This window comes from Arvicola amphibius, chromosome 5 (assembly GCF_903992535.2).
Source record: "Arvicola amphibius chromosome 5, mArvAmp1.2, whole genome shotgun sequence".
Lineage (NCBI taxonomy): Eukaryota > Metazoa > Chordata > Mammalia > Rodentia > Cricetidae > Arvicola > Arvicola amphibius.
In genome coordinates this window covers 56,622,047-56,648,964 of record NC_052051.1, presented here as the reverse complement: position 1 = coordinate 56,648,964, position 26,918 = coordinate 56,622,047, and the positions used below count along the sequence as shown (strand labels likewise).

General features: G+C 44.4%; 2 protein-coding genes across 3 annotated transcripts; one reads left to right on the top strand and one right to left on the bottom strand.

Moving 5' to 3' along the window:
• Positions 1-740: 740 nt before the first annotated feature.
• Ccdc32 (coiled-coil domain containing 32) lies at positions 741-11,817 on the bottom strand. Of its 2 annotated transcripts, none has more exons than XM_038330823.1 (4): positions 11,744-11,817; positions 9,647-9,897; positions 5,035-5,191; positions 741-1,683 (listed from the first exon to the last, which is right to left on the bottom strand). In XM_038330823.1, the coding sequence occupies exons 2-4, from the start codon at positions 9,888-9,890 to the stop codon at positions 1,545-1,547; spliced, it is 540 nt and encodes a 179-aa protein (XP_038186751.1). In that variant the 5' UTR covers positions 9,891-9,897; positions 11,744-11,817; the 3' UTR covers positions 741-1,544. The 2 variants fall into 2 exon arrangements, with proteins under 2 accessions (XP_038186751.1, XP_038186750.1); XM_038330822.1 differs by having other exon boundaries at positions 9,647-9,902; positions 11,744-11,803.
• Positions 11,818-18,762: 6,945 nt separating this feature from the next.
• On the top strand, positions 18,763-23,382 carry Rpusd2 (RNA pseudouridine synthase domain containing 2). Its single transcript, XM_038330444.1, has 3 exons — positions 18,763-19,421; positions 20,714-21,010; positions 22,002-23,382. The coding sequence occupies exons 1-3, from the start codon at positions 18,777-18,779 to the stop codon at positions 22,728-22,730; spliced, it is 1,671 nt and encodes a 556-aa protein (XP_038186372.1). The 5' UTR covers positions 18,763-18,776; the 3' UTR covers positions 22,731-23,382.
• The last annotated feature ends 3,536 nt before the right edge of the window (positions 23,383-26,918 follow it).

Genomic DNA, 26,918 nt, shown 5'->3' with positions numbered 1-26,918 from the left:
CTCATATGTGATGCATATAAGCTCACACAAGCAAACACACACAGACATAAATAAAATAAACAAGTAAAACGGTCTTGCAGGGCAGTGATGGCATATGTCTTTTATCCTAGTCTTTTATCTCAGGAGGCAGAGGCAGGCGGATCTCTGTGAGTTGAGGCCAGCCTGGTCTACAGAGCAAGTTCCTTGACAGGCTCCAAAGCTACACAGAGAAACACTGTCTTGAAAAACCGAAAAAAAGGAAAAGAAAAAAAAATATTTTCTTTTTCTTTTTTGAGATAGGATCTCACTATGTAGCCCTGGCTATTCTAACTCACCCTGTAGACAGGGCTGGCCTCACACTCACAGATTTCAAGTTACTGACCTGCCTCTGCCTTTCTAAATCCTGAGATTAAAAGCCTGTGCCACCATGCCTGGCCAAATAAGTAAGTCTTTTTGTTTTGTTTTGTTTTTTGTTTGTTTTGTGTGACAGAGTTTCTCTGTATAGCCTTGGAGCCTGTCCTGGAACTCACTCTGTAGACTAGGCTGGCCTCAAACTCACTGAGATCTTCCTGCCTCTGCCTCTCGAGGGCTGGGATTAAAGACTTGCACCACCACAGCCCGGCAGTAAATCTTAGCAAACACACAAAAACAAGAGACTAGCAAAGGTTGCTAGTCCCCTTGTCATATCTGTCTTTACTTCCCTTCTTCCTGGGAGTTCATGTGACAGGGAATGGGTCAAAGCGCCACCCAACATGACATAGTTGCTCTAAAGAGACAGTTTTATACAGACAACTCAAACTTCACAGGAACAACACAAGAAACGAAGAGCAAATGCAAGCTCAGTCAGGAAAGTCGCCGCAGGGAGCAAGTTTGGAACTAATCAAGGGTTGTGTCAAACATGAGAACATATTTACAAGTCTAATTTGAAACTTGGTACAAAAAGAAGTTGGGAGAGAAGCCATGAGAAAGAAAATATATCGACACCAATATAAACACCCGTGTTCTCACACTCCCCCCCCCCCCCCCCAGTTTTGACACAAGGAACAAATCAAAAGGAAAAGCCCGTTTCTCTTGAGTCCTTCTGTTTACGATGAGTATGTGAGAAAGTCCCACAAGGGCTTGGACTCAAGGAGGCTGACTTCACCCTCCTTGGCTACACTTGCTCCTGACTACTTAGCTATGGAATGCTTGAGACACAGACGTGAAGACCTAGAAGTGGGAAAAAAAAATGGCTCACTTAACTGATACGTTCTATACAAGAGCGCCAGTATCTTCAAGAACTGCCCTACCCTGCTCTTCACTGGATCCTTGCAAACCTCTAACCTGTAGCAACGGAGCTCAGTGAAGCTTTCTGATCCAGTACACACAGGGTCAGTTACTTCATCCAAGACAGTCACACAAGCCAGCCCCAAGCAGGTCCTTGGGGGCCAGCAGCTGTTTGCTTTGTGAACTGGAAGTCTGGGCATTATCTCTCCCTAGATTTCTCCTTGCTGCTGCTGTCAAGCTCTCCAACGTTCCCTCCGGGCCCCACACAGCTGCCTGGCGTAGATGTGTGTGTGTGTAATTTATTGTTCTCCTGCCGCTGGCTTGAACTCGGCCTCCGGCTTCTCAGCCTGCGACTCTGGAGGGATGAGAAACTGGACCTCCTCGGTGCTGATGGCGACTTTATCCGGCTGAAGCCACCTTTTGAAATGTTCCAAGGTGCTGCAACAGAGCAGAAGGCAGGAACGGCTAGGTCAGACCTCGCTGATTAATTACTTAATGATTAGCTCAGTTACTCAAATACTGCCTGCCTTCCCGCCCACCACCAATTTCTTCCCTCTGCTTTCCCCTGCTAAAGCGGGGGAGGACCGAGCTCCGGCTCTGACAGCTGCACATTCCGGTAGCTCAGCAGCATCATTTACCCCCTAGTGGGCACTTGGGCTCTAAGCAGCACCAGAGCCCTTTTCAAGGCAGGGCCTTGGAAGGCTTGATGAGAAGAACTGGAGAGCTTGTGCCTCAGTTTTATCTTTTTTTTCCCCCTCCAACTGAAAAGGAGAGAAATTGTTAAGGGCTTGAAACAAATAAATACCAAATCGTGGGTGAGACAGAAAAACTGAGATTCTTTTCTACCTAAGACAGTATGAGGCTCAATTACACCAATAAAGCTTATTTGTAAGATAATTTGGGGGAGGAGGATTAAGACGCCTAGATAGAAACATCTGAGCATCCAATGTTCCCGCCAAGGAATGGCCTCTATGCCAGAGGACTCCTTTCATTTGCCTGTGTGGGGGAGTAGTGCAGTTAAGTGTCAGCTTCATGTCTCCCTCCCACCTCCCTTAAGGACCCAGGACCCTATACCTTATAGTTATTACACATTCACAGTAAACTATAAATAGATATAAAATGAGTGCCATGCTATGCTCTTTAATGACACGCAGCATCTAGGTATTCGTGGCTTACAGCCACTGTTCTCAGCACTCACAAGGATGAGGCAGGAGGACTGTCACAAGTTCAAGGCCAGCATGGATAAAGAATCAGACCATATTGCTAACTAACCAACCAACCAACCAAACCAACAAAAGCACAAAGTCATAGGACTATGCGGGGGACAGCAGCAGCTCTCCATGAGACTCTCCTACCTGGCCCGCACAGAACACAAAATCACCTGTTTAAAATACAAACACTGAGTTTGAAAACAAATGTATAACTACTGTTTTCCATCTTGTTCTGCAAAAGGACAGACGCTCAGGCCGGGCGGTGGTGGCGCACGCCTTTAATCCCAGCACTCGGGAGGCAGAGGCAGGCGGATCTCTGAGTTCGAGGCCAGCCTGGTCTACAAGAGCTAGTTCCAGGACAGGCTCTAGAAACTACAGAGAAACCCTGTCTCGAAAAACCAAAAAAAAAAAAAAAAAAAAAAAAAAAAGGACAGATGCTCTCCCACAAATGTAGGTAAGAGGAACACAGCCCAGTGCCTGAGGTCAGAGTAAGCAGTAGGTTGACTTCATGCCCACAGCTCAAGAGAATCCAGTGAAGGGGACCTTGACTCTTCATCTACCCTCCCCTTTCCATGGAACTGTTCAAATTATAAAAAATATAATATAGTAAAGGGAAAGTCAAAACAAAAGGGGGAGCTCACTGAGTTTTATGTGTGATTACATGGGCAGGGTAGTCTGACTTCAGAAAGAGGGAATTCTTTCTTGGCTATGCAAGAGAAAGTTTCGGCTTCTTGTTTTGTGTGTTTGGTTTTGAATTTTCAAGACAGGGTTTCTGTGTAGCCCTGGCTTCCCTGGAACTTGCTCTGTAGTCCAGGATGCCCCCTCACCCCAAGTGCTGGGATTAAAGGCATGTGCCACCACTGTCCAGTTTCATGTTCTTGGAGTCGGAGAAGAGGGAGATGTTCGGAAAGAGAGCATCATGCCAAGTTATGAACGGGTCAGGAATCTATGTAGCTCTCCAAATTGCCTGTTTAGGGAACTTTAAGACTCACATATATTGAGCCTTTATAGATAGAAAAAAAATATTATCTTTTAATCCATCTGAGGGCAGTGAGGTTGACCTAAAAAATGATTAGATTGATTTCTGAAGGACCTGAAGGTACGCTGACTCAAATGGGAGAGAACGCAATGAAAGTGCTTTGTAAACCACACAAAGTGTGACTGTGAGGTTTTATTCAGATATCGGCCTTGATAGCGGCAGTAGCATCATCACGTGACACAATGGGACTCTCAGAATCAACGTTAACTGCGAGCTAAGGTCATATTACCCAAATTTACTGAAAATTATAGTTGTTATTCCTCCCACCAATTTTTTAAATTGTGTGTATGTGTGTATGCACATGTGTGGGATATGTGTGTGCCAGTGTACAGGCCCTTGGGCATACACTCAGAGGTGAAGAGCAGACATTCAGTGTCTTACCCATCGTTCTCTGCTTCACCCCTTTGAGACAGGGGCTCCCACTGACCCTGGAGAAGGCCAGTGATTACAGAGGGTTGTAGTTAAGCTACTACCTTGGGTTTCAGAGACTTGAGTCTTTAAAAGTGTTTAGATTAGAAGACCACAGGGACTTTAAAAGTTGGACTAAATGCATTTTGCACTATGATGGAGTCATGAGGGACAGGGAGTGAACTGTGGTTTGAATGAAATGTCTCTCATATATTCAGGCATTTGAACACCAGCTGCTGGCGCTATTTGGGGAGGATTAGGAGGTGTGGTCTCAATGGAGGACATAAGCCACTGAGGGAGGCTTTGAGGTTCAAAGCCTCCCACCATCCCAAGTTTACTCTCTCTGCTTCCTGTTTATGGCTCAATTTGTGAAGCCTCGGCTTTCTGCTTCCATCTCCAGTTACCATGCCTACCTGCTGCCAAGCTTCCCCACAACGATGGACCTTCTCCTTCTGGAGCCGTGAGTCCCAAATAAACTCTCCCTTCTAGAAGCGGCCTTGGTCACGACGACTTATCATAGCAATAGAAAAGTGACTAGCCCACCATCCTCCAAGTACCAAGCAGTGGCATCAAATAAAAGATGCTTAAAATATATACTTGTTTGATCCGCACACTTTTTTTTTTCCAAGACAAGTTTTCTTTGTGTGGCCCTGGTTGTTCTGGAACTTGCTGTGTAAACCAGGCTGACCTCGAACTCAGAGATTCACTTGCTTCTGCTTCCCAAGTGCTGGGATTAAAACCGTGCGCCACCACTGCCTGGTTGGTTCACACACATTTGTTGAGTGGCTCTAATAGGACAGAAGCTCTATGGCAATAAAGATTAGACAATAACGAAAACATGGTTCTACCTGTTGGTTCATTGCTTCCTTTTCCAGTGTATCATATACTTAAAAATGAAGATAATGGTTCATCCTCAGCTCTATTAAATCTGTAGCCAAGATGCAGCTGTGAGTATTTGTTATTCTGAAAAACCTACTGTTGACCCAAGGGCAAACTGGACAGCCTTCCGAGGACTGATTGCAGTTCAAAGAGACTTGAGTCTCAGTTGATACCAGTCCTCTGATGTCACTGTGCCTGAGTTCTTTACTGAATGAAAAGTACCCCCAGCGTAACCTGCTGTCAATCAATTACCTCTCATCAGAATCAAGTCCATCCACAAAAAACTCTGATGCTAACTTCTCTTGGAGGAATCGATCCCAGCACTCCTTCTTAGCTTGGGCCAGAGTTCGAAGCATGTCCTTGGAAGTCACTTCCTCATTTATACCCTTGATTCTTCTTAGTTTCTTCTCTGAAGAGAAAAAAAAAATGGAGCTTATTACCATAGAGAGTATGAGCCAGCATCAACTATATAGAAGTTCACGACTTGTCCAGGCTACTGGAGACCTGATCTCAAATACCAACCAAATAGACCAAACAAAACCAAACAAACATAACAAAATTAAAAACAAAACAAAAAACGCTTTTACTGATGAACATAACCACAGTCCCTGTAAACAAGCAAACAAACAAAACCTCGCTTTTAGAGAAAAACCAACAGTTGACTGAATACGCTTCTTTTCTAATCCTGCACTCTATCCAGTAAATGTTTAACCCTGGAAGAAGGAAGTGTCATAGGCTCTCAGAAATGAATCAACGCCAGGTTGTCTGAAGTCGCAGAAGACCCAGAAGGTGTCTCCCTAAGGAATGCTTGTTTTCCCTGGCTTGGCGCGTGTATTCCATCTCCTGCTTTCAACTCCTTGGAAGGAATGTCTCTGAGGAGTAAACAGCTTTTCTTCTAGTTACAAGGACATGAAGTGGTTTCCAACCCTCATGAAAAAGAATTAGAGAAAATGATGAGAGACCTAGTGCTTCATTAGAAGCTAAAATTGACTGGATGGGAATGCAATAATAAGAGACCTTTAGGATCTCTATGCGGGATTAAATTCTTGATTAAAAAAAATCTTCCAACATTTAAAAAAGTTCTTCAATTTGTGGCCTGGACGCTGGAGCCTAATAAAAGCAAATATCTTGTAATCCCTTGAGAGAGGTTCTCAGGGATTCCTGACGATAGATGGTTAATTACTCTTCTTTGCATTTGAATTGTTGAGGAGACCTCTTCTGAAGCACGCAAGAAATGTTGTCACCATTACTTTCTGCTTTAATTTAGTCTGCAGCTGTATAATTCAGCCCCGTACAACGTAATGTTTTGGTCAAGGACAAGCCCCATATGTCACGGTGACTTCATCACGTGAGTGATATCACACATGTCTTGCTTTGAGGAAGCATACTCTACCATGTTCACTGATAAGAGCACCTGACATTCCATTTCTCAGACAATATCCCAACTGCTAGGCAGTGTGTGAGTCTGCCCAGGTGTCAGAGCAATATAGCTGCCATCCTCAACCCAGTGCCTGCTTGCAGGGATCCTCACTGCCCGCTGTAGGCATGCTTGCAGGAGAACCTCACTGCCCACTGTTGGCATCCCTTAACCCAGTGGTCCTCAACTTTCCCAACGCTGAGCCCCTTTAACACAGTTCCTCATGTTGTGGTGACCCCCAACCATAAAAACATTTTTGTTGTTACTTCATAGCTGCAATTTTGCTACTGTTATGAATTGTAATATAAACATTTTTGGAGCTAGAGGCTTGCCAAAGGGGTCACGACTCACAGGTTGAGACCACTGCCTTAGAAGGAGGAGGCTGTTGGATCTTCACCTTCCTGTACTTCCAGCTATTCTGCCCTGCTTGCATGTGGGTAGCCTCCAGAGCTGCTACATTACATCGGCGGGGAAGGTAGGCTGAGGGAACTCCATCTGTGTAGCCATTGGGAAGCCATCATCCATATTAGGTGATGCCTTTCAGGTTTGGCTGCTTTGAGTCATCCATGCTCCTGTAAGTAGCCCTCACCTACGCTCTGCAAACAAGCCCAATAAACCATTTGGTTCCCCAGGATGAACTTTGGAGTTATAATACTTAGTTTTGTGGTTGGGACCCCATAAGAAGGGGTAGACATTGTATCCTCAGGAAAGGAATATTCAAACAACAAGTAGTTGATTGCTGTTTGAGGGATGGGCATTCATCTTAGAACCAACGGAAATTTTATAATATGCAGTCTTGTTTCCAGTTCTAAAAATGTTATATCAGCTCACAGCCTCTGACCAAAACAATAAACACCTTGTATATCTGTAAATCACCTGCAAGGACTCACCCATACAAAACACCTAAAGTTGATAAATGTTAATATTTAAGGTTTTTTTCCCTTAAAGATATAAAAAAGAATAATGTATATCTAACATTTATTTGACTGATTTTTTATTGTTGCTCTTATCAATGGATTCTTTTTGACACAAGTTTATTTGGCAGTAAAAACAATCTTCAAATTGTCTAGCCTTAGTTGTCATGGAGATAGGTACTCTTTGGGGCTAGAATAAGCTTCTGCGTGTGCTAGGTTCGCAAGCAGGTATGGTTTTAATAGGCAGGCAGACCCAGGGAGTGTGGCACACTCCAAACCTGCCTGCCATTACTACCTAGTCCTTCCTGGACAGTAAAACGACTATCAGCTTCCTCGAGAAGGAAATTTTAACGACCAGTTAGTTTCTTACTGACTTTAGGAAAGGCCAGCAGGGTTTTAACTTTCCAGCCAATATTCACCAATCACAACATCCTCCTCCTCCTCCTTATCATCATCATCATCATCATCATCATCATCACCATCATCATCATCACTTCCATTTCTTCTTCTTCCTTCTCATCTTCCTCCTCTTCCTCCTCCTCCTCCTCCTCTTCCTCCTCCTCCTCCTTCTCCTCCTCCTCCTCCATGTGTAGCCCTGGCTGTCTTGGAACTTGCTCTGTAGACCATATTAGCCTTCAGCTCAGAGATTTACCTACCCCTGCCTCCAGAGTGCTGGGATCACATGATCCTTACCAGTCAATGGATCCAGTCAATGGATCTGGTTCTTTCCCAGCTGTGACCTCTGCACACTGTGAAGCAGACGTTCTGTCTGCCACAAACAGGACTCTTAGGCCCTTCGCCATGACAACAGGCACTTCTTTTCTCTGCTGGCTCCCTGACAAATTTCACACGGATCCCACATCATGTCTTCCATCTTCCCAATTACATTTTTCTCATAATTTTTCCTCTAGTCATCATTAATGGAACTCCCTTTGTTCTCCCAAGATATTTGTTAGCAACCACCTAAGTTCTCAGCTGGCTCTTCTCTGTGTCCTTCTACATAGGGTGTCCTTCCTGTGTTCAGTAGCAGATTGATTGCCTAACAGAGGGCTTAGATTTGACTCATGCCACTGTAAAAATATTTATACTATTAATTTAATACTTAAATTATTAACTTAATTTAAAATATTGGGGCTTGAGAGATGGCTCAACAGTTAAGAGTACTGGCTGCTCTTCCAGTGGTCCTGAGTTCAATTCCCAGCAACCACGTGGTGGCTCCCAACCACCTATAATAGGATCTGATGCCCTCTTCTGGCCAGCAGGTGTACATGCATGCAGAGCACTCATGCATAAAATATAAATTAAAAACAAAACAAAACAAAAATTTTAATATTAAAAATATTTTTAAACTGCATGGATTTGAACTTCAAATAGTAATTTCCAGATTTGGTTTTGGGACACATGGATTTTTACCATAATGATAAACATTTAGGGAGATGTATTTGTCTTGATTTAAACAGTACACAACGTATAGATGAACTGAAACATCACATGCCACTGATCAAAGCAATAAATACCTTGTGGTCCTTTAAGTTACCAGCAAGTACTCACTCATAAAACAAAACAAAAACCACCCTGCAGGTGATACAGGTTAATAGCTCAGGGATAGCTAACATTTAACTAATTTCTGTCTTTCTGTCTTTTAGAAAAAAAAGGTGCTGGTAAGTATATATATATATATATATATATATATATATATATATATAACAGCCACAATACAGGGCACTGGACATATATTCAGGAACTATTTTTAAAATGTCCAGCAGGGGCTGGGAGAGATGGCTATCAGTTAAAAACACTTACTGCTCTTTCAGAGAACGGGAGTTTGGTTTCCAGACCAGGAACTAACTCAAAACTACCTGTAACTCATGATTCAGGGGATTTGACATCCTCTTCTGGCCTCTGAGGGCACCTACATGTCTGCATATACACACATAAACATACAAATAAATGATATATATTTTTTAAATCACTAACAGAGACAGAATGACTCTTCCGGCAAGACACTTTCATTCCCACAATCAGTGAATTAATAAAATAATTTTTTAGCCAGGCAATGAAGGCGCACACCTTTAATCCCAGCACTCAGGAGGCAGAGGCAAGTGGATCTCTAAGAGTCTGAGGCCAGTTTGATGTACGGAGTGAGTTTCAGGGTAGCCAGGGCTACATAGTGAAACCCTGTCTGGAAAACCAAAAAAAAAAAAAAACCAAAACAAAACAAAAAACAGGAAAAAAAAGAAAGAAAGAAAGAAAGAAAGAAAGAAAGAAAGAAAGAAAATAAAAGAAAAGAGAGAGAGAGAGAGAGAGAGAGAGAGAGAGAGAGAGAGAGAGAGAGAGAGAGAAAGGGCGGACGCCTCCTTTCCAGCAAAGAACCTGAGACATCCCCTAGAATTACATCTGGCCCACATGTGGCAAGGACAAAAAAACATAGAAAACTAAGGATAATGTAACAGAACTTGCTGGGGTGAGGGGAGCAGAGAAGGAAGGGAGGGAGAGAGACACACAGAGACAGACAGACAGACAGAAAACTTACCTAGAGACGCTAAATACACTTCTGAATCATGCAAGGGAGCCCAGGGTTTTCCAGTTGGCTGGACAGCAGAGTCTGTTGCCTCCATGTGGCTTTCACCTGCAGGCTGTGAATCCATAAAGGAGTCTGAGAAGGTGTTGTTGGCAACATCCTCTTGGGCAGGACTTGGCAGACAAGAGCAGATCTCAGCCCAGAGATCCCGGCCAGATTTTGTAGCTGAAGAGTCGAGGCTCTCAAACATTTTCATTTGGAATCTGAGCTGAAAAACAGAAGCTCAAGTGAGCAAAGATTAGCTCCAAGACAAGAGAATGCTGGGGGTGGCGCAGGTCTTTAGACTCAGGACTTGGGAGGCAGAGGCAGGCAGATCTCTGTGAGTTCCAGGACAGCCAGGAACACATAGTGAGACTTTGTCTCAAAAGAAGGAGGGAGGGAGGGAGGGAGGGAGGAGAGAGAGAGAGAGAGAGAGAGAGAGAGAGAGAGAGAGAGAGAGAGAGAGAGAGAGAGAGAGAGAGAGAATACAGTATAGGAGTCAGAGATGACTCAGAGATTCAGAGCACTTGCTCCTGCAGACGACTGGAGTTTGGTCTTCACATATATACATGCAGGAGAAACACACATAAAATAAAAATAAATCTTAATTAAAAAAATGCAGTATAACCAGGAGTGGTGGTACATACACCTTTAATCCCAGCACTCCAGAGGCAGAGGTAGGTGGATCTCTGTGAGTCTGAGGCTAGGCTGCCCTACATGGCAAGTTCCAGGTCAGGGCTTCATAGTGAGACCCTGTGTCAAAAAAATTAAAGTACACACACACACACACACACACACACACATACACATTCTCAGAGCAGAGTCTGAGAAATACATTAAAGAAGCCCAGGGCTGTACAGTTGGCTAGACAGAAGAGTCTGCTCCTCCAGACGGCCTTCATCTACAGGATGAGAGCCTGCATGTCATATAGTCAATATATACAAGACTCTCTGAGATGTTGCCACTGTGCACACTGTCTGCTACAGATCCCCAGCTACAGCTGTTCTACCATCAGTAAATTAAAAAGCCTGTCCTCAGCGGGGTGCAGACTGACAGTCATACATAAGAAAACAGCAAAAGGGTCTCTTGGTGAAAGGCTGTCTGTCAGAGTCCTACCATAATGCAAGGGCATCCGCTCACCACTGCAGCAGCTGGGCTCTAGACTTCAAGTTCCTCCACACCCCCATTCATTCTTTTTTACCACTTAATTTTTTATTACTATTTAGTTGCTCATATGTATGCGGTAAAGTGTGATAACTCAAGAAATGTATGCAAGGTGTAGTCACCCAGATAATTAGCACTGAATACAGACACCGAAAGAGAGGCATTTTCCTCGTTTTCCAGACACCCTTAGGTGTTGTGGCGCACATCTGGGGCGTCTGCACTCAGAAGTCTGAGGCAGAGAGATTGTGAATTCCAGGAACTGCTGAGGAAGAAGGAAGAGGAGCAAGGAAAAGACGAGGAAGAAACGGGAAGAAGAAATAACAAAATCAAATGAGTGGTTTGTTCAAAGCTGCCTAGCTGGTATATAATGTTTTGCTTCCAAAAATCCTTTTTTTTTTTTTTTTTTTAAACCACTCTGCCTGCTTGGGAAAAAACACTGAAAACCGCCCACGTTGAAATCGGTGAGAAGGGCTGTGCGCAAAGCGGAGGGATTTTCATTAATCTAAGTTTATAGAATAGGTCGACATCTTCCTGTAAGAGGGCTTTTAAAGATCAGGAAAGCTGCAAAGGGCAAAGTCTGAAAATTTTCAGCGGACAGTCCAGACAGCGCGAGGGCCCAAATTAAGAGGAACAGATATGTCATGCAGTCCTTAGACTCTCCATCGACATCCTTGGAACACACCCAAACCGCTAGTCTGCTCTCACTCGGAAGCCCGCGTGTCCCTGACCCCGGAATGTCAAGAACCCCGGAGGAAACCGTAGATCCAGAGATCCCAGGCCTCGGTCATCCCGGCCTCAAGAATTGACTGGCCTTGATGGTCTGGTCCCTGATGCCCCCAGTTGTGTTCCGGAGTCAGGCTATAGTAGGGGGATGCTAAACACTGGACACCGTGGCCCTTCACCTACCGCAATCACCTGCCCAGCAGTCTCCAAACGCTCAGGTCTGTCGCTGGCAGTCAGGAAGAAGCAGCGAGGGGCGGTGTCTCTGGATGACGGAACTCAGGAGTTGTCCAATTGACGCCTGGCTTTCTGGCATCCTGTGAGTTGATTGGTAGAATAGAGTTAGTGACGCCCAAGAGGGCAGGCAGTCGGTGGGCGGAACTAGTAGTTGCCAGGGAACGGTGGAATCACTTATCCAGAGTTTCCTCTCCAAGACCGATTGATTCTTAGCAGGTCCCAGAGTTCCAGCTTTCCACCCAGCCATCCCCGACTCCGATAGGGAAACCAGTTTTCTAGATTTTTTTTCTCGGTCCTCAGAGGTCTTAATTTCTAAAGCCCCACTGAAAGAAGGTGCTTACCTATCTTACATACCTAGATGGTTCTTGAAGTCCCGAGACTCTGGGCGCAGCCCTTTCTGCCTGTTCTTGTCTGGACTGTTTTCAGTGTATTTCCCAATCTTGGGTAAAAAACAGATTTGGGGGCAGTATATAATGTATCAATTATCTCCCAGACAATTCTGGGAGAATATTTGTGCTGCCTTTACTCTTTGGCTACCCTATGTTAAAGCATGTCCGTGACTCATAACATCAGGGCCTCGTTGCCGACTTCTGAGACTTTCCTTTATTCATTTAACTGAAAAAATATCAAGCTCCTTCTCTGCTATAGGCACTGTAAGTGTAAATTCAGAACACACAAGACTGGGTATGGGCCCCAGAGATCCTTACAGTTTAGTGTAGGAGGTGGCTCACCAGCGAGACAGACAAATTTATTTTTTTTTATATTTATTTTATTTATTATGTATACAATATTCTGTTTGTGTGTCTGCCTGCAGGCCAGAAGAGGGCACCGGACATCATTACAGATGGCTGTGACCCACCATGTGGTTGCTGGGAATTGAACTCAGGACCTTTGGAAGAGCAGGCAATGCTCTTAACCTCTGAGCCATCTCTCCAGCCCAAGACAGACAAATTTACAAATGGCACCGAAGAGTTATGGAAGATAAGGTAGTGTGGGGAAGGAGAGAGGAAGTGAGGAAGGGGGAGGGAGAAGGGGGGAGAGGGAGAGAGAGGGGAAGGAGAAGAGGGAGGGGGAGGGAGAGAGAAACAACTTTTATAACACCTGCAATAGCCAGGTGTGTTGGCACTTGCCTGTAACCCCAACATTCTAGAGCTGTGGAGTTCAAGGCCAGCAAGAGGTATGTAGTTAGTTCCAGGTTCAACCTGAACTACAAGAAAAGATCCTATTTAAAAGTAAAAGTATCTTACACAACCTCCAAAAGTTAATAACATGTTCCTTTAGTTACTTCTTATTCCCAAAGATATTTTTTAAATTATTTATGTGTATATCTTCCATTTGGTGTCTGGAAAAAGTCAAAAAAGGGTGTTTTATGCCCTAGGCCTGAAGTTACAAGGGGTTGTGAGACTTCTAATGGGGATTCTAGGAATTGAACCTGGTCCTGGAAGAGGAGCAAGCACGCCTCATAGCTGAGCCCAATATTCCCAGTTTAAAGCTGTTACCTGATCACAAATAAAGATGTGATGAAGCACATTAGCCAATCATCAGCATGGCTGAAGATACTGTTTTGAGATGAGTCCAAATCCCATCACTATGGCAAAGGTAACAGCGAACTATTGTTATGTGCACGTGCCTCCACAGACTGCTCCGCTGTTCACATCTGTAAGCATGCACGTGCCTCCACAGACTGCTCTGCTGTTCACATCTGTAAGCATTCTTAGACTATGAACTGAAGGAAGGGGAAATCCAAGAGACTAGAGAGAACAACAAGATAAGTAATAGGGAAGATTGTGGTAATGTTTACTCACAGAATAAAAGAAAGAAATCTGCAGAGCTAGTTCCAGGATAGGCCCAAAGCTACAGAGAAACCCTGTCTTTAAAAAAAAGAGAGAGAAAGAAAGAAAGAAAGAAAGAAAGAAAGAAAGAAAGAAAGAAAGAGAGAGAGAGAAGAAAGGAAGGAAGGAAGGAAGGAAGGAAGGAAGGAAGAAAATCTGGTGTTATCTGGTTCACAGAAAGGAATAGTGTTCCCAGTGGTTCATTAAGATACTCCAAGGCTTCATGAGCCACACACACTCTTTACACTGATCAAATGCTCACCAAGCACACTCTTTTTTATTTTCATTTTTTCCAGACAGAGTTTCTCTGTGTAGCCCTGGCTGTCCTGTAACTCCCTCTGTAGACCAGGCTAGTTTTGAATTCAAAGGTCCACCTGCCTGGGCTTCCCAAGTGCTGGAATTAAAGGTGTGTTCCCAGCTTCCAAACACATTCCTGCTTTCTAATTTGGTCTCTCAGATATCTGGATGCCAGGATGATGCCTTTAAATAGTAGTTGTGAACAACCCAGTTTCTGGAAAAGTACACTTTTCTTAAATTTACAATCAGACATTAGCAATTTTGAACACTACCAACTCATTCAAGTCCTCCAAATGTGATTCAAGTGCTGGACCCTAGTGTCCATTGCTGATGATTCAGACTTCCTTCTTTTTCTATTTTTATTCCAGCTTGAGCAGGTGTGTCTTTCCCTGTTTCTGCATCACATATCAAACCCCACCCACCCACACAGAAATGCCTTCACTGACATACTCGGAAGTCTGCTAGACTAGTAGAGCAAATTAGTTCACAAGACGCCTGATTAGTAAAGACTAATCCCAGCGTCTCCATCCAGTAAGGTCGGCAGTCATAAGGAACCATCATCGCCAGTTTGTGGCTTCTCCCTCTTGGAGGCAATAATGCAATGTCAGAAATTTCTCTCCTCTAAAGAAGAGGACAGGCTGGGCCGTGGTGGCACACGCCTTTAATCCCAGCACTTGGGACACAGAAGCAGGTGGATCTCTGTGAGTTCGAGGCCAGCCTGCTCTACGGAGTTCCAGGACAGCCAAGACTGTTACACAGAGAAACCCTGTCATGAAAACCCAAAAAAGTAGAGAGGGTCTGGGGGTATAGTGTAGTGGTAGGGCATTTGTTCAGTATGTGCAAGACCCTGGTTTGATCTCCAATACACAAAAAGTCAATTATATTTAAAATTTTAAATGTATTCAGCAGATGCTAGATATCCACAAAGTACAAAGAATGCTGGCATGTTCTATATGAGTCCTTTTCAAGCCTTCCAGGTAAACATGTGACGATCAGGCTGAAAGGCAGATTTCTGTTCAAAAATCAAGAAGCGTGGGAGAATGAGATTTTGATCTTTTTTTTTCTCCCAAAAATTTTGCTAAGCACTATACTAAGTGTTTTAGTTGGATTAATTTGTTAATTCTCCCAACTCTGTTCCAGAACAAATCCAGGTCGCATGAGAGTGAAGGAAGAGGGAGAAAGACCCAGACTGTTTAGAGTTCAAGGGACTTGCTGATGGAAGTGTGTTCCTGTCTGGTATCCAGCGAACGGGTACCTGCAAGTTCAACTGGAAGAAAGAAAGTTTGCATTCTGGTAAAAAGCAAAAGTGACTTCAAGCTAGAACATAACTGCTTTATCTAACCCAATATCAAGGACATCAGGTATTGACTGTGCTGGAGTTATAGAACTCCACATACGATATAGTTTACTTACAATGTACTGGGAAACTATGCAGAGAAAGCCAAATAAAGCTTCTCAGAGGCAATCGTGGTTATGACTCAAGATGACTGTGATCAGGTCAAGCTGAGTTTGGACAAACTCTACGAAACAGGAAGCCTGCTTATGTATAATTTTCTTTGGCTAAAATGTTACCCTCATTGTAAGTTTCTTTTCCTTACCTCTTACTGTCTCGCTCTCTTTCTCCCCATCTGTGTGCCAGGCTTCTCTGGAACTCTCTATGTAGATGAAGCTGAACTCAAACAGATCCACCTGCCTCCTTAGTGCTGGGCTGAAAGGCATGCACCACTATGCCCAGCTCTCCTTGTAAATTTGTTTTTGTCTTTTCCGTTTTCTTTCTTTCTTTCTTTCTTTCTTTCTTTCTTTCTTTCTTTCTTTCTTTCTTTCCTTCTTTCCTTCCTCCCTTCCTTCCTCCCTTCTCTCCCTCCCTCCCTCCCCCTCTCCCTCTCCCTGTCTCTCTCTCTCTCTCTCTCTCTCTCTCTCTCTCTCTCTCTCTCTCTCTCTCTCTCTCTCTCTCTCTCTCTCTTTCTGTTTAATGTATGAGTGCTCTGCATGTTTGCCTGCATGCCAGAAGAGGGCATCAGATCCCATGTGAGCTACTGTGTAGTTGCTGGGAATTGAACTCAGGACCTCTAGGAGCCCCCAGTGCTTTTAACTGCTGAGCCTTCTCTCCGGCCTGTAAATTTCTTACTAAGACCACTCATTCAAGAGATAGTGTTTTCCTTTTGAAACAATTCTGTTCTAAAGTACCCACACCTGGTGGAAAATTCAACCTCTTTTTAAAAGCAGGTGATTAGAAACCTGGCATTTCAGCATAAGGATTTCTGTAGCTTCAGGTACTTCGGTCTGCTCTGGAGTAAGACTAACATTTTCAATCCTTTACTTGGATTAATGAGGCCTTTGTTTAGGTTAACTCTGAACTCACTATGTAGTCAAAGATGATCTAAAACTTCTGATCCTCCCACGTTCACCTCCCAAGTGCTAGGGCTACAGACATTCATTGAAATGCCTTGCTTTGTGAAACTTTTGATATAAAGAAGAATTTAGCTAAAAACTTTCTTTTGATCCTCTCCAGAATGCTAATACCTAAGTATAGCCTAAACCAACATTGATGAAAAAAAGTTCATGCTCACATTCTTGAGTTGGACTAGACAGTTGTCCAATTTGTAGACGCTAGCATCCAAATGTCTACCTATTCGGAGGTATCTCACTATGAAAACTAAGCAGGGTTATAGTCTATTTACAGACACTCTGTAAATAAAGACAGATCTAGTCTCTTTTTGGCAGAAGGAAGGCTCCCTTGTAGGATTCTGGATCTTGAGATAGGAACATAAAAAGGCTGAGATACTTAGAGATTTTTCAAGGGACAAAGGGCCATGGGGCAGAAAGTCCTTTGGCACGACTGCACATTTCACAGTGACAGCATCCCAGCTGGGTTTCTTCTCCAGTAACAGCTACTTTCCAGAGGCCTTTGCTTCCCTTGATTTGGTCTCTTTGCTGAATCTGAACTTTAGCTCTTTTATGAATCCTAAGAGGCACCAATATCCTTTCCGTTATTTCCTCTCTGATGAAGGTAGCCAACACAGATTTCAGCATTTTGCATTTAAGAACTGTAGCAGGCTGGGGAGATAGCTTAGTTGGTAGAGTACTTGCCATGCAATACAGACCTGAGCTTGATTTCCAGAACTGACGTAAAAAAGCTGGGCATTGGAGTGCATGCTTGTAATTCCAGTGAGACACTGTGGTGGTTTGAAAGAAAATGGTCCCCAAAGGGAGTGCCACCATTAGGAGGTTTGACGTTGGTAGAGGAAGTATGTCACTGGGGGAGTGAGCTTTGAGGTCTCTTTTGCTCAAGCTTCCTTTAGTGTGACTGTCAGCTAACTTCCTGAAACCTGCAAGATGTAGCACTCCCAGCTCCAGCACCACATCTGCCTGCACACCACCATGCTCCCTGTCATGATGATAATGGACTGAACCTCTGACACTGTAAGTGAGCCAGCCAATTAAATGTTCTCTTTCTAAGAGTTGTTGTGGTCATGGTGTCTCTTCACAGCAATAGAAAACCCTAACTAAGACAGAGACTGTCTCAAAAACAAGATGGGTAGCACCAGAGGAAGGACACCTGAAGTTCACCTCTTACCCCGAAACATACTTACATGTACAATTGCATGTATCCAGTACACACACATATACACACAGAAGACCCTAGCAATGCATTTTTTATCTATTTGCATTTTTAATGTGCAAGTGGTTCTGGATAAGAGTTTCTGGAAGTTAAATGGGAAATCTCAAATTCTTTTGGTGCTGTTAGTAGGAAGGGCAGATGTGAAAAATATTGCACACACACATATATAATAGTTTTATATTATACATACACACACAGTACGTATGTATGTAACATACTATAATGTGCATTCTTCTAAATTATTGTAGTAGTGGCTTTAGCTAAATGGTAGAGTGCTTGAGACTCTAGGATTCCCCAACACTGCCCCTTAAAACAGTATAGTAGACAAGACAGTTCTTGGTACAGTCACAGTTGTAGCAACTTTCATTCTGATTGGTCCTTTTTTTCCTACTTGTTTGCTTTTGGGTTGTTGTTTTTTATTCTTTTTTTTTTTTTTTTTTTTGGCAGGGTTTCTTTATGTAGCCTGGCTGTTCTAGAACTCACTTTGTAGACCAGGCTGGCCTCCAACTCACAGCGATTTACCTGCTTCTGACTCTCGAGTGCTGGGATTGAAGGTACGGACCACCACCACCCAACTTATTATTATTATTTTTTAATCTTTTAATTTGTTTTTTTCAAGACAGGCTTTCTCTGTGTAACAGCTCTCGCTGCCCTCGAACTCGTTTTGTAGACCAGGCTGGCCTCAAACTCACAGAGATCCGTCTGCCTCTGCCTCCCAAGTGCTGAAATTAAAGTTGTGTCACCACTGCCGGGCTTGATTGTTTTTAAAACAATATTAATTATTATTATTTAGCTTGTTTGTTTTTGAGACACGGTCTTGGGTAACCCTAGAACTGAAACTAATACTTCTGCCTCTAGATCTTGACGCCGAGACTGGAGGCGCGCGCTGCCTTGCCCGCTCCGCCTGCTCTAAGTAAACTTTTAACTGTCTTACATAACCGGGGAAGGAGAGCTTATCTGTATGGAATGTGCACCATCGTTTTCGTGGCGACTCCTGAAGATTTCCTTTAGGAAATAATCTCTCTCTGATCTCTTCGATGAGGGAGTCTGTACACAGCCACTTTCTGCGTAGGGCCCCCGACTGGGAGGGGGTGGATAGAAAGACATCCTCAGACCCCAAATTCTGCAAACTCCCTTCTTGCAAACCCCGCCTCTGTGCTGAGTCTCTCTGATTGGTTGCTTCCCCGATGACGCCATCAGATTGCGACCCGGAGCTGTTGGCCGCGCTGTCATGCGGCAGGGTGCCCACGGCTGTCTACGGATCCTTGTGCAGTGGCGGGTGGCGCTCTGGTCTCACAGCTTTGCCAGGACTTGGGGTGGCTGTAAGGAGGCAATGGCAGAGGCACTGTCTACCCAGACCGAGGCAGCGCGCGGTTTGAAGGCTCTGGTTCAGCACAATGGAGACTCTGGTAGCGACGGGAGCGGAGAGCCGCTCCAGGAAGGCCTGGGGCCCGCGGCGGCGGGGGAGCAGGTCCTGGGGAGCGGGGAGCGGGCCCAGGGAAGCGAAGCGCAGGTCTCGGGGAACGGGGTGCAGGCCCCGGCTCCAGTTGCCGACTCAGGCAAGAGGAAGAAGCGGCGAGGCGCCACCGGGGAACGGGTCGTGCCGCCCCCGAAGAAACGGCGGACCGGGGTCAGTTTTGGCGACGAGCACTTTGCAGAGACCACCTACTACTTCGAGGGCGGCCTGCGCAAGGTGCGGCCCTATTACTTCGACTTCCAGACCTACTGTAAAGGTCGCTGGGTGGGCCGCAGCTTGTTGCACGTCTTCAGCACCGAGTTCAGATCCCAGCCACTGGAGTACTACGAGGCTGCAATCCGGGCGGGACGCCTGCATCTCAACGAGGAACCTGTTCAGGACCTCAGCATCGTGCTCAAGGTGGTGTCCGTTGGGGCTGGCCAGAACCAGGCTTTGGGGAAGGGAGGAAAAGTTTTGTTTTGTTGTTGTTGTTTTCCAGATTCAGCTTATAGAAGTGCCGGAGTAAAATGATGGTAATTCAGAAACGATCTCGTTTCCCCGTGGGACTCGTTTAGTTCCCGTTTCCTACATCACGCAGACAGCCTTTCTATGCTCTAGAACTCAACCTGTTCGTCCTCCCCAGCAAGGCGGTTTTTTATTTTATTTTATTTTTTTAAAGAAACAGGAATGGAAATTCTCATTTCCCTTTTATATCTGCCTTGTGGCAAGGGGACTGCCTGCTTTCTGCCCTGCATGATAAAACTCTGTACAAATAATAACAATAGGTACCTCACTCATGTTTTCTTAACTGTATCAAGTACAAAGTTAAGCATTTTGTGTGCTCTGTCATGGAGTACGTATAAGCAACTCCATCTTGTGATGAAACTGAACCTCAAAGTAAGGCAACGGTGCAATTTACAAATTGTGTGCTTATATTAATGGTTAAAGTAGTTGTCATGGATCTTGATGTTATAGAAGTAGGAATTTGGGAATAGATACTAGCTAGGTGGTGTGTTCCCCCCCCCCCCCCCGTGAGACCCCTGTTATTAACACCGACCCACTGTGATGAAAATGAAAAAAGGGTAATTTTAGTATTTGACATCAACCTCTCCCATACTGATTTTGAAAACCGCAGATCTGTCATAACATTCACACTCACAGGTAAGGAAACTGAGGTCCAGAGAGGTTAAAATGACTTGCCCAAGAACATGTAGTGAGCTTGCATCAAATCTGACGTAGAGCCTAGAGCTCTGGGCTTAGAGCTTGGTGTTGTTTGTTGAAGGTTGTACCGGTTCCCCCCACTTCCATTTAAAAGACATTTGCTTTCAAAATGCATTTGTATCAAGATGGTTAGATGGCTCAACAGGTTAAGTAAGGACTCACAACCTCTTGCCTCTGCATGTGCCTTTATACATGCACACACATAAATAAGTATAATAAAGACTCTTTAAAATACAACTTTATTGTAAGGATTATACAAAAGCAAAACTAGAAAACACCCATAATCTCACCACCAAGAGATTTAACCAGTTGTGTATTTTTCAACAGTAGGTGTTTACCTCTGTGTATTTTTACAAAATGAGATCATGCTACAACCAGTTCTTTTTCTACTTAAGACTTTTTCCTGTGACCATTCCTCCATGTCAGTAAGGAAGAGAGGAAGCTCACTGTAGGCTGCTGTCCCAGGCTGACTGCTTACCTGTGTTTGACAGGACAATGACTTCTTGCGGAACACAGTGCACAGACATGAGCCACCAGTCACAGCAGAGCCCATTCGCCTGCTAGCTGAGAATGAAGACGTGGTAGTTATAGACAAGCCGTCCTCTATTCCTGTCCACCCCTGTGGCCGTTTCCGACACAACACCGTCATCTTCATCCTAGGCAAGGAGCATCACCTGAAGGAGCTCCACCCACTTCACCGGCTTGACCGCCTCACCTCCGGAGTCCTCATGTTTGCCAAGACAGCTGCCTTCTCCGAGAAGATCCATGAGCAGGTTCGGGAGCGGCAGGTGAGCCAGGCTTTGTCTGCCGGAAACTGCTCCCTGGGCTCCCATGTGCTTTGTGTTGGAAAGGGGCCGTGGAGTTCTAGATTGAGGTTATCTGCAGCCTTCCTACTTCAAGTGCCAAGGACAGACTACCCTGTATGTTTCAGGTCTCTGCAGATGGCAGGTACTGCTTCTTGGTAGTTTGTTGTTCTGAAATCATTGAACATTTTTAAGATTTTTGAGGAGCGCTCACGTAGTAGGAAGACTGGATAAAGTTGGAAGAGGTGTGAGTAAGATCATTGGCTGGTAGTTGTTATGATCTTGAGACTTGAAATTCTACATCTGGATCATAATGCATTTATTGAACACATGCCAGACTTAATCCCAACACATTAGAGCCTAATTTACTAAATGCTTATAGCAGCCCTGTGAGGTAAATATCTTTCCTTCTTTCTTTCTTTCTTTCTTTCTTTCTTTCTTTCTTTCTTTCTTTCTTTCTTAAATTTGTTTTTTCAAGGCAGGGTGGCCTCGAACTCACAGAGATCCACCTGCCTCTACCTCCCAAGTGCTGGGATTAAAGGTGTGCACCACCACCACCTGGTGGTAAATGTTTTCTGATTTTACATTTTCTTTTTTTTTTAATTCATTTTATTTTATGTGAGTGTTTTGCCTGCATGCATATATGGCACCATGTTCATGCATGGTGCCTGCAGAGGTCAGAAGGGGAACAGATCTCCTGGAACTGGAGTTAGGGATTGTGGTGAACCACCATGCGGGTGCTGGGATCTGAACCCAGGTCCTCTGCAAGAGCAGCAGGTGATCTTAACTGCAGAGCTATCTCCCCTGATTTCATATTTTCTAGATGAGGTATGGGGATGTACGGAGCTTAGCTCACTCAGGATGGTGAAGCTGACAACGCTGGCATTAGGGTTTGAATCACACTGGTGCACTCTGTAGAGGGTTGGGTTTTGCGGTTTGGCTTTGGATTAACTTTTCCCGTCTTCCTCCTTTGTAGTTGGAGAAGGAGTATGTATGCCGGGTTGAAGGGGAGTTCCCTGACGAGGAGGTAATTTGCAAGGAACCCATCTTAGTGGTGTCTTACAAGGTAGGAGTGTGCCGTGTGGATCCCCAGGGCAAGCCCTGTGAGACTGTGTTCCAGAGGCTGAGCTACAATGGCCACTCCAGTGTGGTGAGGTGCCGGCCCCTTACAGGCCGTACTCATCAGATCCGAGTCCACCTCCAGTTTCTGGGCCACCCCATTCTCAATGACCCCATCTACAATTCACCTGCCTGGGGTCCTTCTCGAGGCCAGGGCGGCCACATTCCCAAGACAGATGAGGAACTTCTCCGGGACCTGGTTGCAGAGCATCAGGCCAAAGAAAGCCTGAATGTGCTAGATATCTGTGAGGGTGACCTGGTCCCAGGACTCGTGGACTCTGCAGCCCCCTCTTCAGAGCTGGCCAAGAACAGTCTGCAGGAGTTGACCAGAGTAGCCCAGAAGACAGATGGAATAGCTGAGGCAGCCTCTGAGGGTCTGGACACACCAGAGAAGGCTAACCCAGTGAAAGCAGATGTTATGAGTCAAGAGACAGACCCACTCTGTGCAGAGTGCCGGCTGCTGCGACAGGATCCCTTGCCCCAGGATCTTGTGATGTTCCTACATGCCCTCCGCTATAAAGGGCCAGACTTTGAATATGTCTCACCCATGCCAGCCTGGGCACAAGAAGACTGGCAGGAAGACTGAAGGATGTGGCCTTGGAAGAATGACTTCTTGGGTTGGAACAAGGATGGGCCTTGGGGCAGGGACTGATCCCATTGGTTAGTACTCAGGGTTTGGGGAAGATTGAGGGTTCACTGTAAAGGAACCTGCTTGTACTTGCTACCTCCTTCCTTCTAGCTCATCTGGAGACTTTCAGGTCTGTAAATATGTCATTTTTTCCTAACACCTGTGTATCTGTTTTTACTAGTTATCTTACAGCTCCTCCCACCTCCCCCAATGCTAGGTCCATCACCAGGAAGGCAAGTGCTCTACAGCTAAACTCCATTCCTAGCCCCGTAGTCCTTCTGAGTTTCTCTTTGTAGCTCAGGCTACCTCTGCCTCCCAAGTCATGAAGTCACAGTCATGAAGCACCACGCCTTGCTTTTTTTATAAATTGAGATAAAATTCACATAGCATAAAAGGAAGCAGTTTTAGATACACACTTTATTGGCATTTACTGTATCCTCAAACTTGAGCAACCTTATCTCATGATTTCAAAACCTGTTCTCACCCCTAAAGCAAATCTGTGTCTGTTAAGCAGTCATTCCCTTTTCTCTCCCTCAGCTTCTGGTAAGCTTAGTCTATTCTTTATGGATTGTGTGTTCTAGGCATTTTATATAAATGACTATAACCTCTGTGTCTTCTTTTTTTTTTTTTAAGATTTATTTAATGTACACTGGTGCTTTGCCGTTTCAGATACCCTGGAACTGGAGTTAGTGTATTAACTTAGCATAATATTTCTAAGATTCAACTAATCTACAGTATGCATATGTAGTTCATTCTTTTTTGTGACTGAACAGTATCCCACTGCACAGGAATGCCACATTCTGCATATTCACTCATCAGTTGCTACTTACAGTGCTGCTGTGAGCATCTGTGCAGTGCAAGATGTTTAAGTACCTGTTTGCAGTCAACTGAATGAATGCCAGTTGCTTTTAACTTTTTGGTTAAAATACAAAACTGTTTTCCATGGCAACTGAACTGTTCTATAGTCTTGCCAGCACTGTACAGAGGGTTCCAGTTTCCTCACATTCTTGCCAACACTTGTTTTGTTTTGTTTTTTGAGACAGGGTTTCTCTGTAGCTTTGGAGCCTGTTCTGGAACTAGCTCTTGTAGACCAGGCTAGTCTCTGTAACATGAACGGGCCAGGCCTGCTTGCTTGTTGGTTTCTGTCCTGCCTGGTACCCCACAGCCAGCAAGCCCCAAAGAAATAACACAGAGATGTTTTTAAGTTATAAAGCTGATTGCCCATTAGCTCTAACCTCTCACTGGCAACTTTCACATCTTAATTAACCCATTTTACTGATCTATGATAGCCATGTGGCTCAGTACCTTTTTTCAATGGGGCAGATCACATCCTGCTGCTTGGGTGGTCTAGGCAGGAGTGGGAAGAATCAACTTCCTCCTTCCCAGAGTTCTCCTGTTTTCATTACATCATTTTTACTTCCTGTTTGGTTTTCCTGCCTATACTTCCTTCCTGGCCAATCAGCATTTTATTTAAAACATGATTGACAGATTACAGACAATTCTCCCGCACCAGGTCTCGAACTCATGGAGATCCACCTGCCTCTGCCTCCCAAGTGCTGGGATTAAAGGCGTGTGCCACCACTGCCTGGCACCAACACTTATTCTTTTCTTTTTTTTTGTTTGTTTTGTTTTTGAGACAGGGATTTCCCTGTGTAACTCTGACTGCCCCAGAACTCACTCTAGTCCAGGCTGGCTTCAAACTTATAGAGATCTGCATGTCTCTGCCTCCTGGGTGCTGGGATTAAAGGCGTGTGCCACCACTGCCCGGGTACTTAATCTTTTCTACATGTTCTAATGATCATATCTCTCCTAGTGAGTGTGATGTAATAGCTCACAGTGGAAGTTAGGTTTTTTGTTGTAGTCTTTATTATTATTTATTCTGGACATGAGATCTTTCTCAACAACAAAAGAATTAATAGCCTAATTCCAAAAAAGAAAAGCCAAACACTCACTGCTCTGAGAGTGGCTCACAACCTCCTGGACCTCCAGCATGAGGGGGTCTGATTCCCTCTTCTGGCCTCTGCCAGGGCTACATAGTGAGATTGTGTCTCAAAATAGCAACAAAGACATCAGCAGCACAGCTTAAGGAAACTGCGCAGGTTTTAGAATGGCATGTTCACTGGAGTCAGGACTGTTAACCCTATGTCGCTCTTAGAACTCCTTCCTTCCACAAAGTAAGCATTACGCATGATTTTAACTGTGCCCTTCCACTCCAGACTCATTAATTCTCCTCTTTTCATGGGAAGTTTGTTCATGTCTTCAAAACCACATTTTATCAGCTATTAGTCACAGCAAAAGAATTGGGTAATGTCTTTCTATTTTTTCATTCATTCATTCATTCATTCATTCATTCATTCATTATGGATACAGTGTTTGTCTCCATGTGTGCCTGCACTGCAAGCCAGAAGAGGGCACCAGATCTCATTATTGTGAGACACCATGTGGTTGCTGGGAACTGTACTCAGGACCTCAGGACAGCCAATCTCTTAACTGCTGAGCCATCTCTCCAGTCTTTCTATTTCTTGAGCTGCGTGAGTGTGTGTGTGTGCTTACAAATTACCATACACATATATAAGCCTGAAACTCAGGTTCTCAGGCTCAGTGGCAGGCACCTTTACCTGATGAGACATCTTGAGTCAAGGTTCTTAAAAATACTTCAGTAATTCGATTAAAATACAAATGATATAATCTGGTTAAATAATTTTTCTTCTTTGTCTTTTCTTTCTTTCTTTCTTTCTTTCTTTCTTTTTTTTTTTTTTTTTTTTTTTTTTTTTTTTTTTTTTTTTTTGAGACAGGGTTTCTCTGTAGCTTTGGAGCCTGTCCCGGAACTAGCTCTTGTAGACCAGGCTGGCCTCAAACTCAGAGAGATCTGCCTGCTTCTGCCTCCCGAGTGCTAGGATTAAAGGCCACCACCACCCGGCCCTGGTTAAATTTTTCTTGCAAACATTCCATCATTTGACCAAGAAAAATGATTTTCAAGTGTTGCAGTTCCAGAGAATGCCTGAATTCACCTCTGAGGCGTTCTGCAGGACTACATCTCTTCCTAATGGTAAGGAAGAGACCAAGCTCACTCCTGTCTACCTCTCAAAACCAGTCTTTACTGGGTATAGTGGAGAACACTTTTGGACCCAGCACTTGGGATTAAAGGATCTCTGAGATGTAGTCCAGCCTGGTCTACATACTGAGACCCTGTCTCAAACAAACAAGAAAATAACAAACACACACGAAACTAGTTTTTACCTTTTTTTTCTCCCCGAGAGGGTTTCTCTGTAGCTTTGGAGCCTGTCCCAGAACTAGCTTTTATAAACCAGGCCAGCCTTGAACTCACAGAAATCTGCCTGCCTGTGCCTCCTGAGTGCTGGTATTAAAGGTGTGTGCCACCACCGCCTGGCTCAAAACCAATTTTTGAATGTCTTGAAGTCTGTTTTTTTTTTCTCTTTCCCTTCTCACTCTCTCTTCTTTCTTTCCTCCATCCTTCCTTTCCTTCTCTCTCCCTTCTTCCTCTTTGTTTTTCTTGAGAGTTTCTTGTTACATAGCCCCAGGATAACCCCTAAATTACTCATATTCCAGTTGGCCTCACACCCAGAATCTTCCTCCTTAGCTTTCCTATTGCTTGATTTACAGACAACAATCTACAAGTTTGGCTTGAAGATAATTTTTTTTAGACCCAAATGCTGGAATTAAACTCATGCACCACCACTCCATGCGCGCACCCACCCACCCTCACACACACACACACACACACACACACACACACACACTCAGTTATCTACTGCATATTCTTCAGAACTGAGTCATGTAAGAGCTGTTGCCGTGTAACCACCCAGCACTGTGGAGCATCGCCAGCTAAGCATAGTTCTTCTCTGGTAACTTCGTGGTCAAGAGGCAGGAACCTCCCTGGAGCTGGATCCAGAGGATGACCCTCGACTTGGCACTCAGTAAGGATTAGTGCATCAGTCTTTTCTCATAGTTTTTCAGAGACTGGGGTTGGAGTGTCCTGTAATAGTTCAGGATTTTACGAAGTAAAAAGTTGCCATCGTTTTGTCGCCCAAATCTGGAAGTTGCAATTGATCCGGTAGATGGCGCCACACACTCGCTTATCACTCCAGTTTCTTTTGTTACTAACTCAAGTAATTTTTCCCTCGC